The 12,137-nt window shown below is 49.7% G+C and overlaps 1 protein-coding gene and 1 pseudogene across 1 annotated transcript; one reads left to right on the top strand and one right to left on the bottom strand.

Annotated features, from left to right (window-relative positions):
- Positions 1-2,728: 2,728 nt before the first annotated feature.
- LOC119330786 (L-ascorbate oxidase homolog) lies at positions 2,729-6,523 on the bottom strand. The gene is made up of 8 exons (XM_037603918.1): positions 6,117-6,523; positions 5,891-6,000; positions 4,574-4,844; positions 4,388-4,490; positions 3,934-4,282; positions 3,441-3,806; positions 3,263-3,341; positions 2,729-3,178 (listed from the first exon to the last, which is right to left on the bottom strand). Exons 1-8 carry the CDS (start codon positions 6,258-6,260, stop codon positions 2,966-2,968), a joined length of 1,635 nt encoding a protein of 544 aa, XP_037459815.1. The 5' UTR covers positions 6,261-6,523; the 3' UTR covers positions 2,729-2,965.
- Positions 6,524-7,009: 486 nt separating this feature from the next.
- On the top strand, positions 7,010-8,362 carry LOC119333832 (annotated as a pseudogene).
- The last annotated feature ends 3,775 nt before the right edge of the window (positions 8,363-12,137 follow it).

Here is a 12,137-nt window from a genome sequence, read left to right as displayed (position 1 = left end):
CCCCCCTCTCTAGACCTACTTGTGATCCAACATAAGGGAACAACTATAGACCCAACAAAGGAAGGAAGTTGCACTTGTTACCAAACATGGAGCACTTGCTGCGCTACAAACCCACCGATGTGTGGTTGAATGGAGAAGGTGAAGGTGGCGAGGTGGATTTATTGGAGTTTTAGCAACCCACTAAGGAGGTATTTCACTTGTTAAGATCTTGGGTGAGTTTAATTTGTGCTCCAAGTTCTATGCTTTAGGGATTTGTTGCGCTCATTTATCTGAGATGTCAAATTGGTTATAACGTCGTTTGCAGCTTCGGGGGATGTGATTTCTTGCTTGGTTTAGCCCGGCTGTACCACCATATTTGAAGGAGATGTTGAAAATTTGCAGACATTTCTTCTTGCATGGTTACCTTTAATTGTTAGATTGACCATTATGGATTGGACCTGGTTGGATTCACAAACTTATTGGCAATCTTTGTGCTTCTCACAAGTGCATTCTCTCCCCTTTTTGGACAAGCGCGTACCTTAATAAATGTGGTTATATGTTAGCTTTCAAACCGTGATGTTTTCTTCAATAAACACACCCAAAGGACAATGAGACCATGTGCATTTTGCCCTTGCTCTATCTCCCTCATCTTGTATGAACTTAAATTCTTTTCTTTCAACTACGCCATAGTGTATGATTGCATCTTTGAAAGCCTTCCCACAAAATTCACACTCAAGCTAAAATTAATCACTTCGTCTTTGTTTGTTAAACCTTACATATGTGGACACACGCCTGATAAGGTGACCATCACTATCTTCGTGATAAGATTCATCATCTCAAGCACTTGAATCATATTCATACTTGTCTCATGGCTTAACTTCATTCATCATTTTAAAATCATACTCACATGTCAGTCTTTCATTTGCCATCTTCTTGCTCTCTTTGAATTTCCTATAATCTTATCTAATAGCATTTTCCTCATCATCATATAATGAGCAATATAATGGCGCAAAATCATTGTCATCAGAGTTGCTTGGTTCTTAAAATAGCCTTTTTCTTTATTGGCTTATTCTCATCAGCAACATCTATGATTCCTCTTAAGCTGCACGTGATTGAGCTTGCTCTAGATCAACACAATCATTGTGAGATTCATCAATTTTTGTACTTCTTCAATATTCTCATCCTCCCCATCACTACCTTTTTCATGCTCAACCGATAGATTATCCTGTGCTTTGTACCCAATCCACAATCAATGCAACATAAGCAGGACGTAGGGTTTTACCTCTTTGAGAGGGACTGAACCTGGGTAAAACATTGTATCCCTCTTTGTCTTGTTACCATTAAGCCAAGATCACCAGCTCAGGACCCCCTACGCAAGATCCACATGATTCAACTCCAACAATGTGTGAGTAGTTCGATAAGGTCATGGGTTGAGGCATAGCCCTGCCACCCGATGTATTTGTTGGAGGGATCAATGGAAGTACTTTGAATTTGTATGTGTGATATAAAATTGTTTCGTAAGTTATCTCTTGTCTCGTCCGCGTTCTTCGTCCCTGCAAGTACCCAGGATCATGCAGAGCGGGCCACGGAGAGGCTAAGGGTAGGGATACCATGAAGTGTTATTCTAAACACTAGTGACAGAAAGGTTTAGTATGATAACACAAATCCTATCCTTGGGACAAGAGATGTAGTGATTAAACACCAAATGCTTTTGTCTAATTTCTATCTTAATTACCGGGGCAACCCCGTGTGACGGACATGGTCTTTCGGCTTGACAACTGATTCTTGACACAGGACGCGTGACGATCAAACGTAATTTGGACACATCCCTCACTTCTATATGTTGGAAGCACATCTAGATGGATGACTTTCAGGGCACAAATTAATATCATGATGATCCGTTTGACAAATATATGGTTGTAAGAAAAGTCCTCATACCCATGCCTATTTTTATTATAATTGTTTTCAGGTTTAACTTGATTTTGATCCGGTCAATTGCAAAAACTTGGTAGAAACCTCTGACTTCGAGGGTGCCTTTTTCTCATGTGTTCGATAACTCAAGGTCACCTATGGGGAAAAGGCGAGAATCCTTTCTGCTTCTTTACAAGATTACTAAAGGGACTAATCATCAACACATCTACACCATTTTGGTGAGAACCCGAGGGCCACCTCACTCTCATTGTAGGCATTCTCAAAATCAATTTTGAAGATGACTCTGCTCGACATTTTTGAAGCTCACATATAGTCTCATGTAGGACAACAATCCCATCGAGTATATTTCGTCCTGGTATGAACGATGTTTGAGTGGAGTAGACCACATGGTCAACCACCCCATTCGACTGGTTAGTTGTCACCTTTATAGAAATCTTAAAGATGACATTCATAAGACAAAATCAACTGATAAATATTGTTGGATCCAACTTGCATATCAGCAAAATAATTTTCTCGAAGTTTAGAATATGTTAAGATTTTTATGTGTAGTTAGTTAAACAACTATAGCATGTTCCCCTTAATCACATCCCAGAAAGGTTGTTGAAATTCAGCCAGGAAGCCATCCCAGAAAGGTTGTTCAAATTCAGTCACGTTGATACCATTTGATCTCTTACTCTCACACAAGGTTGGTAATTTGCCAGTTTAATTCTTACTCACACAAAACACTGGCAATTTGCTTGTTTAATTCAAGTTTTTTTTTAATTTGCTTGTTTAATTCAAGCTCATCTACATATATCCATACCATCAACGAACAATGTAGTACTACCTCTGTAACTAAATATAAGGCGTTTTTGCAGTTCCAAATAGGAGAGCAAGCAAAATGCTTGCCATACGTAACATTTTGCCTACAATTTCCAGGAAAAGAATCACGAATAGCACCGACACGCCGCTACAAATACAGACCATCTCAAAGCTTGTTTCCTGTCAAAAGAATTTGGAGCTCAGCAACCTGATTCTCAGATTCAGTCACCCCTTCATGACACGGAAACTGAATTCAGAGCGGCCTGGTCCGGCGGCCGGAGGCGCGGCCGCAGAGCAGTGCGTTCTTGGGGATGGGGTTCTCGTCGCGCCACGAGTTCGCCGGCGAGTATACCCGCAGGTAGAACTGCTGGCCCAGGTACTGCCTGCCCCAGCTCTCCGACCGAACGTTCCACATCCCCACGTTGTCCAGTGGCATGTATATCGCTGTCCACGCCCCAGGATACACCTATGAAGCACAAAGTTCAGAACTAAAATCAGACACCGTAGAGCTGCTGCTTGGTTAGTCGGCTGTCACCGGAGACGAACATACCTGCAACGTGTACCGGGCGATCGCGTCTCTCAGGTTGTAGTTCTGACGGCTCGCCGGCGTCCACTGCCCTCCGTCCATCCTGCAGTTCATTTTCCATCCAGAAATCAATGATCAGCCATACAAATCACTGTGTTAAATCAAGCCCATGATTTGCAAGAATGGCAGCAAGCGAACGCACCCAACGACCCAGAAGGCATAGCCGTCGATGTGCCAGGACTGCACGGAGCCCTCGGCGTTCTCAAAAACGACCTCAACGTAGTCCCGCATGTTGGACGCCATGACGGCCGTCTGGAGGTAGGCGGGGCCGCCGGACGGGGCGTCGGGCATGCTCCCCGGCGTGAACACGCCCTGGATGTTGTAGAAGTCGGCGACCTTGAGCGGGGTGTCGGTCGGGATGAAGGACACGCTGTTCACCGCGTACCTCAGCTTGCCGTTGATGGTGACCCGCGAGTTGGCGAGCCTCATCGTTCTTGTCGTGTTCACTTGGCCATAGTGGTACGACCCCTGAGGGTTCGGCCTCGGTCCACTCGCCGTCAGGTTCCACCTGCGTTCATCATTCAGAGAGTTTCAGTCATTCAGAGTCCCAGCATATGTATGTGACTTCATTTTTTTTTCAGTCATTCAGAATCGCAGCATATGTGACTTCAGTTTTTACAGTCATTCAGTCTTACCGGATTGATCTGGCCTGATTCAGAGACCAGTCGATCTCGACGGTCGGCCCGGGGGGAGGAGGCAACGCTGCGGGGACGCCATTCGAGTTGCTGTAATGGAGCATGGCGGTGTTGGTGAGAACGGGGTTGGTGAAGCGCGTCGAGACGACGATGGTGTAGTCCTGGGGTGGCTGGTCCGCCTTCACGAGGAACGAGTAGGACTGGCCTAGGTGGATGTCGAGCGACGAGTAGGTGTTCTGCATGGTGTGCGATCCCTCCACCTCCACCAGGAGCAAGGAATGGCCCTGGATCCTTATGTTCACCGAGGTCGAGATGCCCACGTTTGACACCCGAAAACGATATGTTTTCCCTGGCAAAATTACATGAAGCTAGTTCAGTACAACCATGTCTCTGTCTTACCAAATATGAAGTGCTTATCAGCTATTTTTGGGCTGCTTTACTCTGATGATTTTACCTTGGTCTACTGTGAACCTATTGCCATTCGAGCCATGGCCATTGATAAGGAGCCCGTCAGGGAACGGAAGGTCGTTACCACTGTCCAGAATGCCTTTCAAGTCCTGCAAAGTTTCGAGTTTCAGTTCAGGTTTACCATTCTTTTCGTGAAACGTCGCACTTCAATGCAGCAAAAACATGAGCTTACAGTGTGGTTGAGCTTGAACCAGTCACCGGCCAAGATGGTGAAATCACCGGCAGGGGGGTTGAACGGAACGGGGATCCTCGGGCGGCTAAGGACCCTGATGCCACCGTACCCGCCAGCCGCCTTATGGAACGCGAGAGAAGGGAAGTAGTAGTAGCTCCCGATCTGGTCCTTGAACTGCATGTTGTAGGTGAAGTTGCCCCCCGGAGGGATCGGGCAGTTTGTGCCGTACACGCCGTCTTGCCATGAGCTCCTCCTCTGCTGAATCCCCTGCCTGCAGTGTATGCACCGTCAGACCATGTTACGCTATTCATTTACGCAGTCCAATCGTCGTCGTTCCAAACACAGTTAAAATTCAGCATCGCTAGCCTAGCTGATAAACAGAACTATTTAGAAGCAGCTTCATGTACTTCTTTCACAATAGTAATTCACATGGCTTTTCTTGGCGATAAGGCCCAAGTTGGGGGATATAAGTTACATGGTTACCACACTTGGAAGGCAAAAGAAGCCAGGAACCGCATCGGCCTGGTGCACATGCCAAATGCTGAAAACACACTAGGCCCACTGATACCAGTTGCACACTTGTTTCTTTCGTTCACCACTGATCTGATCTGTAGTGAAAGCGAAAGCACGGCCGAAAGAAGTTGAAAAAAATGTTATTATTCATGAAAGGATAGAGATGGCACTGGATCTGAGAAGGGCATCAGATCCGGTCTAGAGCTAAACAAATGCCGACATTTGTTTGCCTGCCCTGAGGCTGGGACAGCTCATTACCAGGGACATCCGTCACGAGCTCTGCCAGTGCCGAGGCGCAGCGCTTACTAAATGGAGATTTACACATGTGTCTGCTCGATCTACTGAACCAAATTTAACTGTCCACTTGCACTGTTGCACTGTTGCGCAGGTGATGTCCTGGGCTGGGAGTCGGCGTATTCTTCCGTATATGTTCACATTTGGAAAATAACTCTCCATGCCAACAACGACGTATATAGGTAGCAGTGTAAAAAGAGAAAGGCATTTACCCGGTAGTTTCAGTGAAGAGATGCTGTAAAAACAGAAAGGGGAAAAACATGGCCATACATTTCGATTTCACAGCTTAATCTAGACCATATATACATGCGAAGGCATGAATATATGTGTGGCAGTTAAATAAGCTCGGAAATGAGCCGACCGGCGGCATTCCAGCAGGAATGCAGCGTGGAGAGAGAAGCATGTGTGCCGAGCTTCAAATGAACAGCGGCTAATTTGGGGAGAGGCACCGACACGCACAGTGGAAACGTACGGACGGGCAGGAGGAGAGGAAGAAGAAAGGATAATTACCATGAGAGGAGAAATGGTGCGGGCAGGTTGTTGAAGACGTTGATGATGATGTTGTCGTTGGTGACGGCGTCGATCTGCGGCCCCGGGAACTGCCCGTTGATCAGGATCCCCTGAACCCACCCGCGGCTCAGCAGAAACAGAGCAAGAAGGAGAAAGAAGAGGATGTAGGAGAAGAGGACGAAGATGCAGAGCAATGCGCCGCCGCACTGCCGGCGTACGTACGTACCTGCTGCTTGACGCCGAGCGGGTAGATGTCGCCGAAGGTGACGTTCCAGGTGTAGAACCGGTAGGGGTCCTCGGCCCTGGCCGCCGCTAGGAGGGAGGCGAGGAGGACGAAGACGCAGAGGGCGGCGGGAGACGACATCTTCATTTCCAGCCTCTGTCGTCAACACGCGCAAACTCCTACCACCGACGGGGCTGCCCACTGTGCCCTCCTCTCAGTAAGAGTGACGAGCGTGCAGTGGAGTGAGGTGGGTGGGTGGCGGGGGGCGGGGCGCAGCCGCACAGGGGTCAAAGGGTGGCAGGGAGGAAAGGGATGGGTCGATCTGGCCGGGCGACGAGGGAGAGAATATAAATGAGGCGCAGGCGGGGTCTGCGGGGCAGTGATGGCGAGCATTGGTTGGCTGGACGGGGAGGATGCGTGCGTCCGCAGACGTACGCGCTTTGCCAGATTTCTGGCCGGGCTGGGATCCATCGCCGGAGGAGAGAGAGAGAGAGAGACACGGTGGCGCGCTCGTGGTTTGAGGGAGGGGGCAGGGGCAGGGCGGCAGTGGCGTGAGTTGGCACGACGGCCTGCTGCTGCGTGGGTGGAAACGGCGGGACGCGTAGCGAACGGCGCAAAATCCTGCGCGTACGCGGCCGAGGCATGATTTGGATACCACCATGAATCAAGAGGTAATAGCATCCCAGGTACCCTAACTTGCACCCAATATAATGATCTAGTCCCAAAGTTGCAAAACTAGATCAACTCATACCCCAACTTGCAACCAATGTGATGTTTTAGTCCCAGGCCAATCAGAGCTCGCCAATTGGCTGCCAAGTGGCTGGCCGGTCAGCGCCTGCAGTTTTGCACAAACCCCCCTGCCGTTTCACTGATTCAACTTGCAGTTACCCCCCACATGAACCCCCACCTGAATTAAATCTGTGCTCGACGAAATTCCGCGGAGAAGTTGGTGCTTGCGCGCGCAGTTCCTGCTCATGTCCAAGAGCCGCAACATCAGCCGCCTGCTTGCCGAGCAGGACGAGCAGCGTCTAGAGGGCCAGCGGCGGCGTCGGCATGGGAGTTCTGAAGGCAATGTCGAAGAGCATGCTGCGGCAGAAACAGAGATTGAGGAAGCAGAGGAGGAGGACGGGGACGAGGAGCAGCAGCATGTTAGGATGCATGACGGCAAGTCGTACCGCATCACCTTCCCGGACTTTCCCGGCGGGCCAGGCACCTTCGAGGCGGCGCCAAGTTCTGCTACGGCGTCCGCGTCGAGCTCACACCCTGGAACGTCGCCCTGCTGCGGTGCGCGGCCGAGTACCTGGAGATGACGGAGGAGCACTCCGAGGACAACCTGGCCGCACGCGCCGAGGCCTACCTCTCGCAGTCTGTGCTCCTCCACCAAGGCGCTCAAGTCCTGCGAGGAGCTGCTGCCGCACCCGAGGAGCTCGGCATTGTCGCCCGCTGCATGGACGCCATCGCCGCGCGCTCGTCGGCGACGTCGCGCTCCTGGTTCGGCGACCTGGCCGTGCTCGGTCCGCACATGTACAAGCGGGTGATGGTGGCCATGGCCGCACAAGGACGTGATGACGGAGGCTTTGGAGGGCTGCCTCGTGTCCTACGCCAAGGCCACCCTCCCGGGGCTGTCGAGGGCCATGAGGTGGCGCCGCGCGTCCGCGCCGGTCTCGTCGAAGGTGGAGCAGAGAGACCTCCTGGAGGCGGTGGTCGCGAGCCTCCCCGCGGACAAGGGCTCGGGGAGCATGGTGACCGCGAAATTCCTGGTCGCGCTGCTGCGGACGGTGCACATCCTGCGCGCTTCCGACGCGGCGCGCGCGGCAATCGAGCGGAAGGCCGCGACGCAGCTGGAACAGGCAACGGTGGAGGACGTGCTCATCCCGAGCTACTCCGGCGCCACGGAGACGCTCTACGACGTGGACTACGTCGAGCGGGTGCTCAGGCACTTCCTGGTCGAGGAGGAGGTGGGCGAGGACGAGGCGTCGTTGTCAGCTGCAATCACCGAGGAGGAAGCGGCGGCAAGGACGATGGCGTCACGTCCGTTGACCGTGGCAATGGTGCAGGTGGGCAAGCTGGTGGACAACTACCTGGCAGAGGTAGCGTCCGACGCCAACCTGAAGCCAACCAAATTCTGCGAGCTCGCGCTGGCAATGCCGGACCACGCCCGCATCTACGACGATGGCGTCTACCGCGCCGTCGACATCTACCTCAAGGTACGTACATTCCCCGATTTGTCATTGACTGCTTCTTTTTAGAGCATTAGGAAGCCACAAGGCTTCCCCGGTTCCATTGCAACGCTTGAAACCAGAGTTGATACAACGTTCAGGAAAAGAAAAAAACAGAAAAAGTAAAGACAAGCTACCAGCCGCGAAGGCACCCAGACTACAACTAAGGAGCTAAAGAAACTAAAAAGACCTTGCACAGGGCTAGTCTACAAGGAGTGTCGGAGTCTGGTTGTCGAGTAGCAGTTTGTTGCCGACTCCATGGCTCGTGACTGGTGCATGCATGTGCAGGCGTATCCGCGGCTGACGGCGGAGGAGCGGGACAGGGTGTGCGGCGTGGTGGACTTCAGGAAGCTGACGATGGAGGCATGCACGCACGCGGCGCAGAACGAGCGGCTCCCGCTGCGCGCGGTGCTACAGGTGCTCTTCTTCGAGCAGCTGCAGCTCCGATGCGCCATCATGGGCACACTGATAGCGTCCATGGCTTCCCCGCGAGCGCGGCATCCGAATCCTCGTCTGCAGCGGCCAGTGGCGGCGGTGCGTCACGCCGCTGGCCCGAGCGAGGCGTGGCAGACGACAACGGTGCAGGAGAGCCAAACGCTGCGGGTGGACATGGACGACATGATGAGCCGGGTGCAGGGCCTGGAGAGGGAGTGCTCCAGCATGCGAAGGGCGATCAAGAAGATCGACGGCAGTGGCGCCGCGTCGCAAGGCAGCGGCAGCCCAGACGTGGCCGCCCCGGCAGGCTGGCGGTCCAGGTACCGGTGCAAGTTCAGCACACAGGTGTGCGACTCGCAGGCGCGCAACGCGGTCGTGTCCAGGGCGTCCAGGATGGGGATGAGCCTAGGATGGGTGTCCAGGGCGTCCAAGCCGTCCATTGATAAAAGGAAATGGCAGGGGGGTTTGTGCAAAACTGCATGCGTTGACAGGTCCAGCCACCTGGCAGCCAATTGGCGAGCTGTGATTGGCCTGGGACTAAATCATCACATGAGATACAAGTTGGGGTATGGTGGAGTCAAGTTTTGCAACTTTGGGACTAAATCATCACATTCTGTACAAGTTAGGGTACCTGGGGTGCTATTACCTCATGAATCAAGGGATAAACTTGGTAAAAAATTGTTGTGAGCGTGCTTTGTGGGATCCCAAAAATCGCCACGCTGATATTTAGCATTTGCTGAATATATTGCATGCTGATCGGGCAGTTATCAGATCTTTCCGCTAATCTCGCGCAATGCTGCCAACTTTTGGCGTTGTCCATTTAACAACGGTAATGATAAATTGGCAAACATTCGCCGCGGGAGGTCCCGGTGAATGCCTGCACCGGCCATCTGATCAAAATCATGCTGATGGTATTTTTTTTAAATGTCGTCTGTGCAAAAAACTATTATGCTCTTCCGAAGAAAATGACATCTCTTTCAATTAAAGTTGTGAGGAAAAACGTTTGCAAATGTCATCCATTCCTGGCGAATGTTTCAAGATATTGCGGTCCTTCAAAAAACCAATCATGTCAAGCATGCAGTTGCATGACGATTAATTTATTTTTTTGCGGGGGTTACAACAATTATTAGTTTCCCAGATAAATTCGACATGCCTCGTGATCCTGTTGTATAGCTGACTACATGGGTGAAGTTCACTAGGGGAGGTCCCAGCAAATGCTTGCACAGTTGTCCGATCAAAATCATGTGGATGGTAGTATATTTAGAAAAACAAAAATGCTACACACACGGACTCCCAGATTTTATGGACTCCCATCTCACGGATTTTAACTGGTGGGCTGGGTGCCCAGGCCCGTAAACCACCCGTAACTCTCCGTCGATGTAGCAAAGCCGTTTAAAACAATATCTTTTATGTCAAAAACGGCTATGCACTTCTGAAGAAAATGTCATGCCCTATAACTAAAATTGTCAGAAAAACATTTGCAAATGTCATCCTTTTCTAGAGAACATTCATCAGATATTGCCGTTCTTTAACAAAGCAATCATGTCAATTTGCATCATGAGCCTTCCGACAATTGTTATTTCTGCACAAACTCTACCTACTTCATGACCGCCTTGTATAGCCGACTAAATAGACTTGATTAATGATGGCTTAAATGGTTTCCATGTGGTGTAACTAATTCACTCATAATCAAGTTTTAAATTTGGCTCACATTTCTCTGAATTATTTCAAGTTCTACCACTCTATTTTTTCAGTGATAGGCCGTGTCCGTCGACTATGAGTTGTCTGTGACGACTTCGTCAATTTCAAGATCCGCTGGCTCAATCTTTCAGGGTTGTTCATAGGGACAAGGTTGCGTGCATTCGTTTGTCATGCACTATTTTCTTTTAATATGACTACATACACAACTCGAAAATCTCCCCTATAGCTGGCCAAACGGGCCGGGCTAACCAGGCCAGCCCGCGAGCACTCCGACACAGCATGGGCTAAATGGGCTGTGCCTGGGCCTGGAGCCTGGGCACGTGGGTCGGCACGGCACGATCCATTTATTGTTTTTATATAATTTTCAAAATTATTTTCTTAAAAAAATATAATTTTCAGAATTATTTTATATATATATCTAAAATACTGCCCAATATGCCTAAAAATCAGCCCCCAACAGGCTGAAAACTTGCAGCCCAGCGTGCTAAACAGGCCAACGTGCCGTCCTGTTTACTTAATTAGGTTGTGCCTGGACCTGGAGGCGGAGCACGTGAGCCGCACGGGCCGACCCGTATAATAATCATGCCCTTACGGGCCGTACCGGGCCAGGCACGATTACAATGGGCCGGGCCGGGCCGGCCTGTTTGGTCAGGTATGATCTCCCCCATATATGTGTGGGCAGACAGTCCGGACACACTGTCTAGACAGAAGACACATCTCCAATAGGCATTCCCAAAGCAGCTTCATTTGGCTGGGTTGTCCCGACCGCCTTAAACCTAGCCATATACGAAGTGATAATAAGTTGTTTGGACAGTAATTATAAAAACCGGAGCAGACCGATGTTTTGACCAAAAACGCAGAACCGAGGCCTTGTCTGGGTTTTAAGGTGGGCTAGTCTTGTATATAAAATTAGCAAAACACCAAGAAAATTGTGTGTAAACTAGCAGTAGAACTTTTGACCTTGAGTCACTGCACGCCCAAAGACCAACCAACTGGGCTAGCTACAATTTTTTATTTAATAATTGATTAGAATGAATATTACATGTATTCATTTTATCAGAGTTTGGAACTTTTACAAGAATAACTTAAATATTCTTTTTTTGTCGATATTAAACCCATTGAACAGGCGGTCCCACTATTAAAAACCTAACCCAATAGCCTCACCAGCTCGACTGTCGGTTCAGTTTTTAAATTATGGTTCATATATGTTCATCACATCGGACTTGACAATCCAGCCTCAGCTCACACGTTCCCAAGTCGTCCCATTGCCCTTGGGTGTTCTCTTCTCCTCTCCTCTGTTATGTCCGTGTTCACGTATATCCTCTTCATCGAGACCCACCCCGGCCCACCACCCATGGGCGTCTTTGCCACCCGAGACGCCACCTTGGCATGTCCTAATCTGCCCGATCGTTGTCGCCATACATCAAGGAGCATTTGTGGAATTGTCAGAAAAAAGGAGCATTTGTGGATTCATCGTGAAAGCTTTTAGATTCGTGATGTCGTTTGAACTATGTACTAGAGATTCTTCTTCGATTAACCAACCAGTCTTCTAAGGCACATAATGTGCTTTAAGTATTACACATCTAAGTGACTCAATCAAACATAAAATCTTTATGTAAAATTAATGACATATAAAACTTATATGTGTTTTTTATTTATTTTAATGGCA

This window comes from Triticum dicoccoides, chromosome 7A (genome assembly GCF_002162155.2).
Source record: "Triticum dicoccoides isolate Atlit2015 ecotype Zavitan chromosome 7A, WEW_v2.0, whole genome shotgun sequence".
Lineage (NCBI taxonomy): Eukaryota > Viridiplantae > Streptophyta > Magnoliopsida > Poales > Poaceae > Triticum > Triticum dicoccoides.
The sequence above is the reverse complement of the archived record's forward strand: the minus strand, read 5'-3'. Positions and strand labels throughout refer to the sequence as shown.

Bases quoted from the DNA above. Each gene is read 5' to 3' on its own strand.
- LOC119330786 (XM_037603918.1), bottom strand. From the start codon at position 6,260: ATGAAGATGTCGTCTCCCGCCGCCCTCTGCGTCTTCGTCCTCCTCGCC. The intron at 3,807-3,933 runs GTAAGACTGAAT...TGATGAACGCAG, and splicing joins AATCAGGCCAGATCAATCCG to GTGGAACCTGACGGCGAGTG. The intron at 3,342-3,440 runs GTGCGTTCGCTT...AATGAACTGCAG, and splicing joins TATGCCTTCTGGGTCGTTGG to GATGGACGGAGGGCAGTGGA.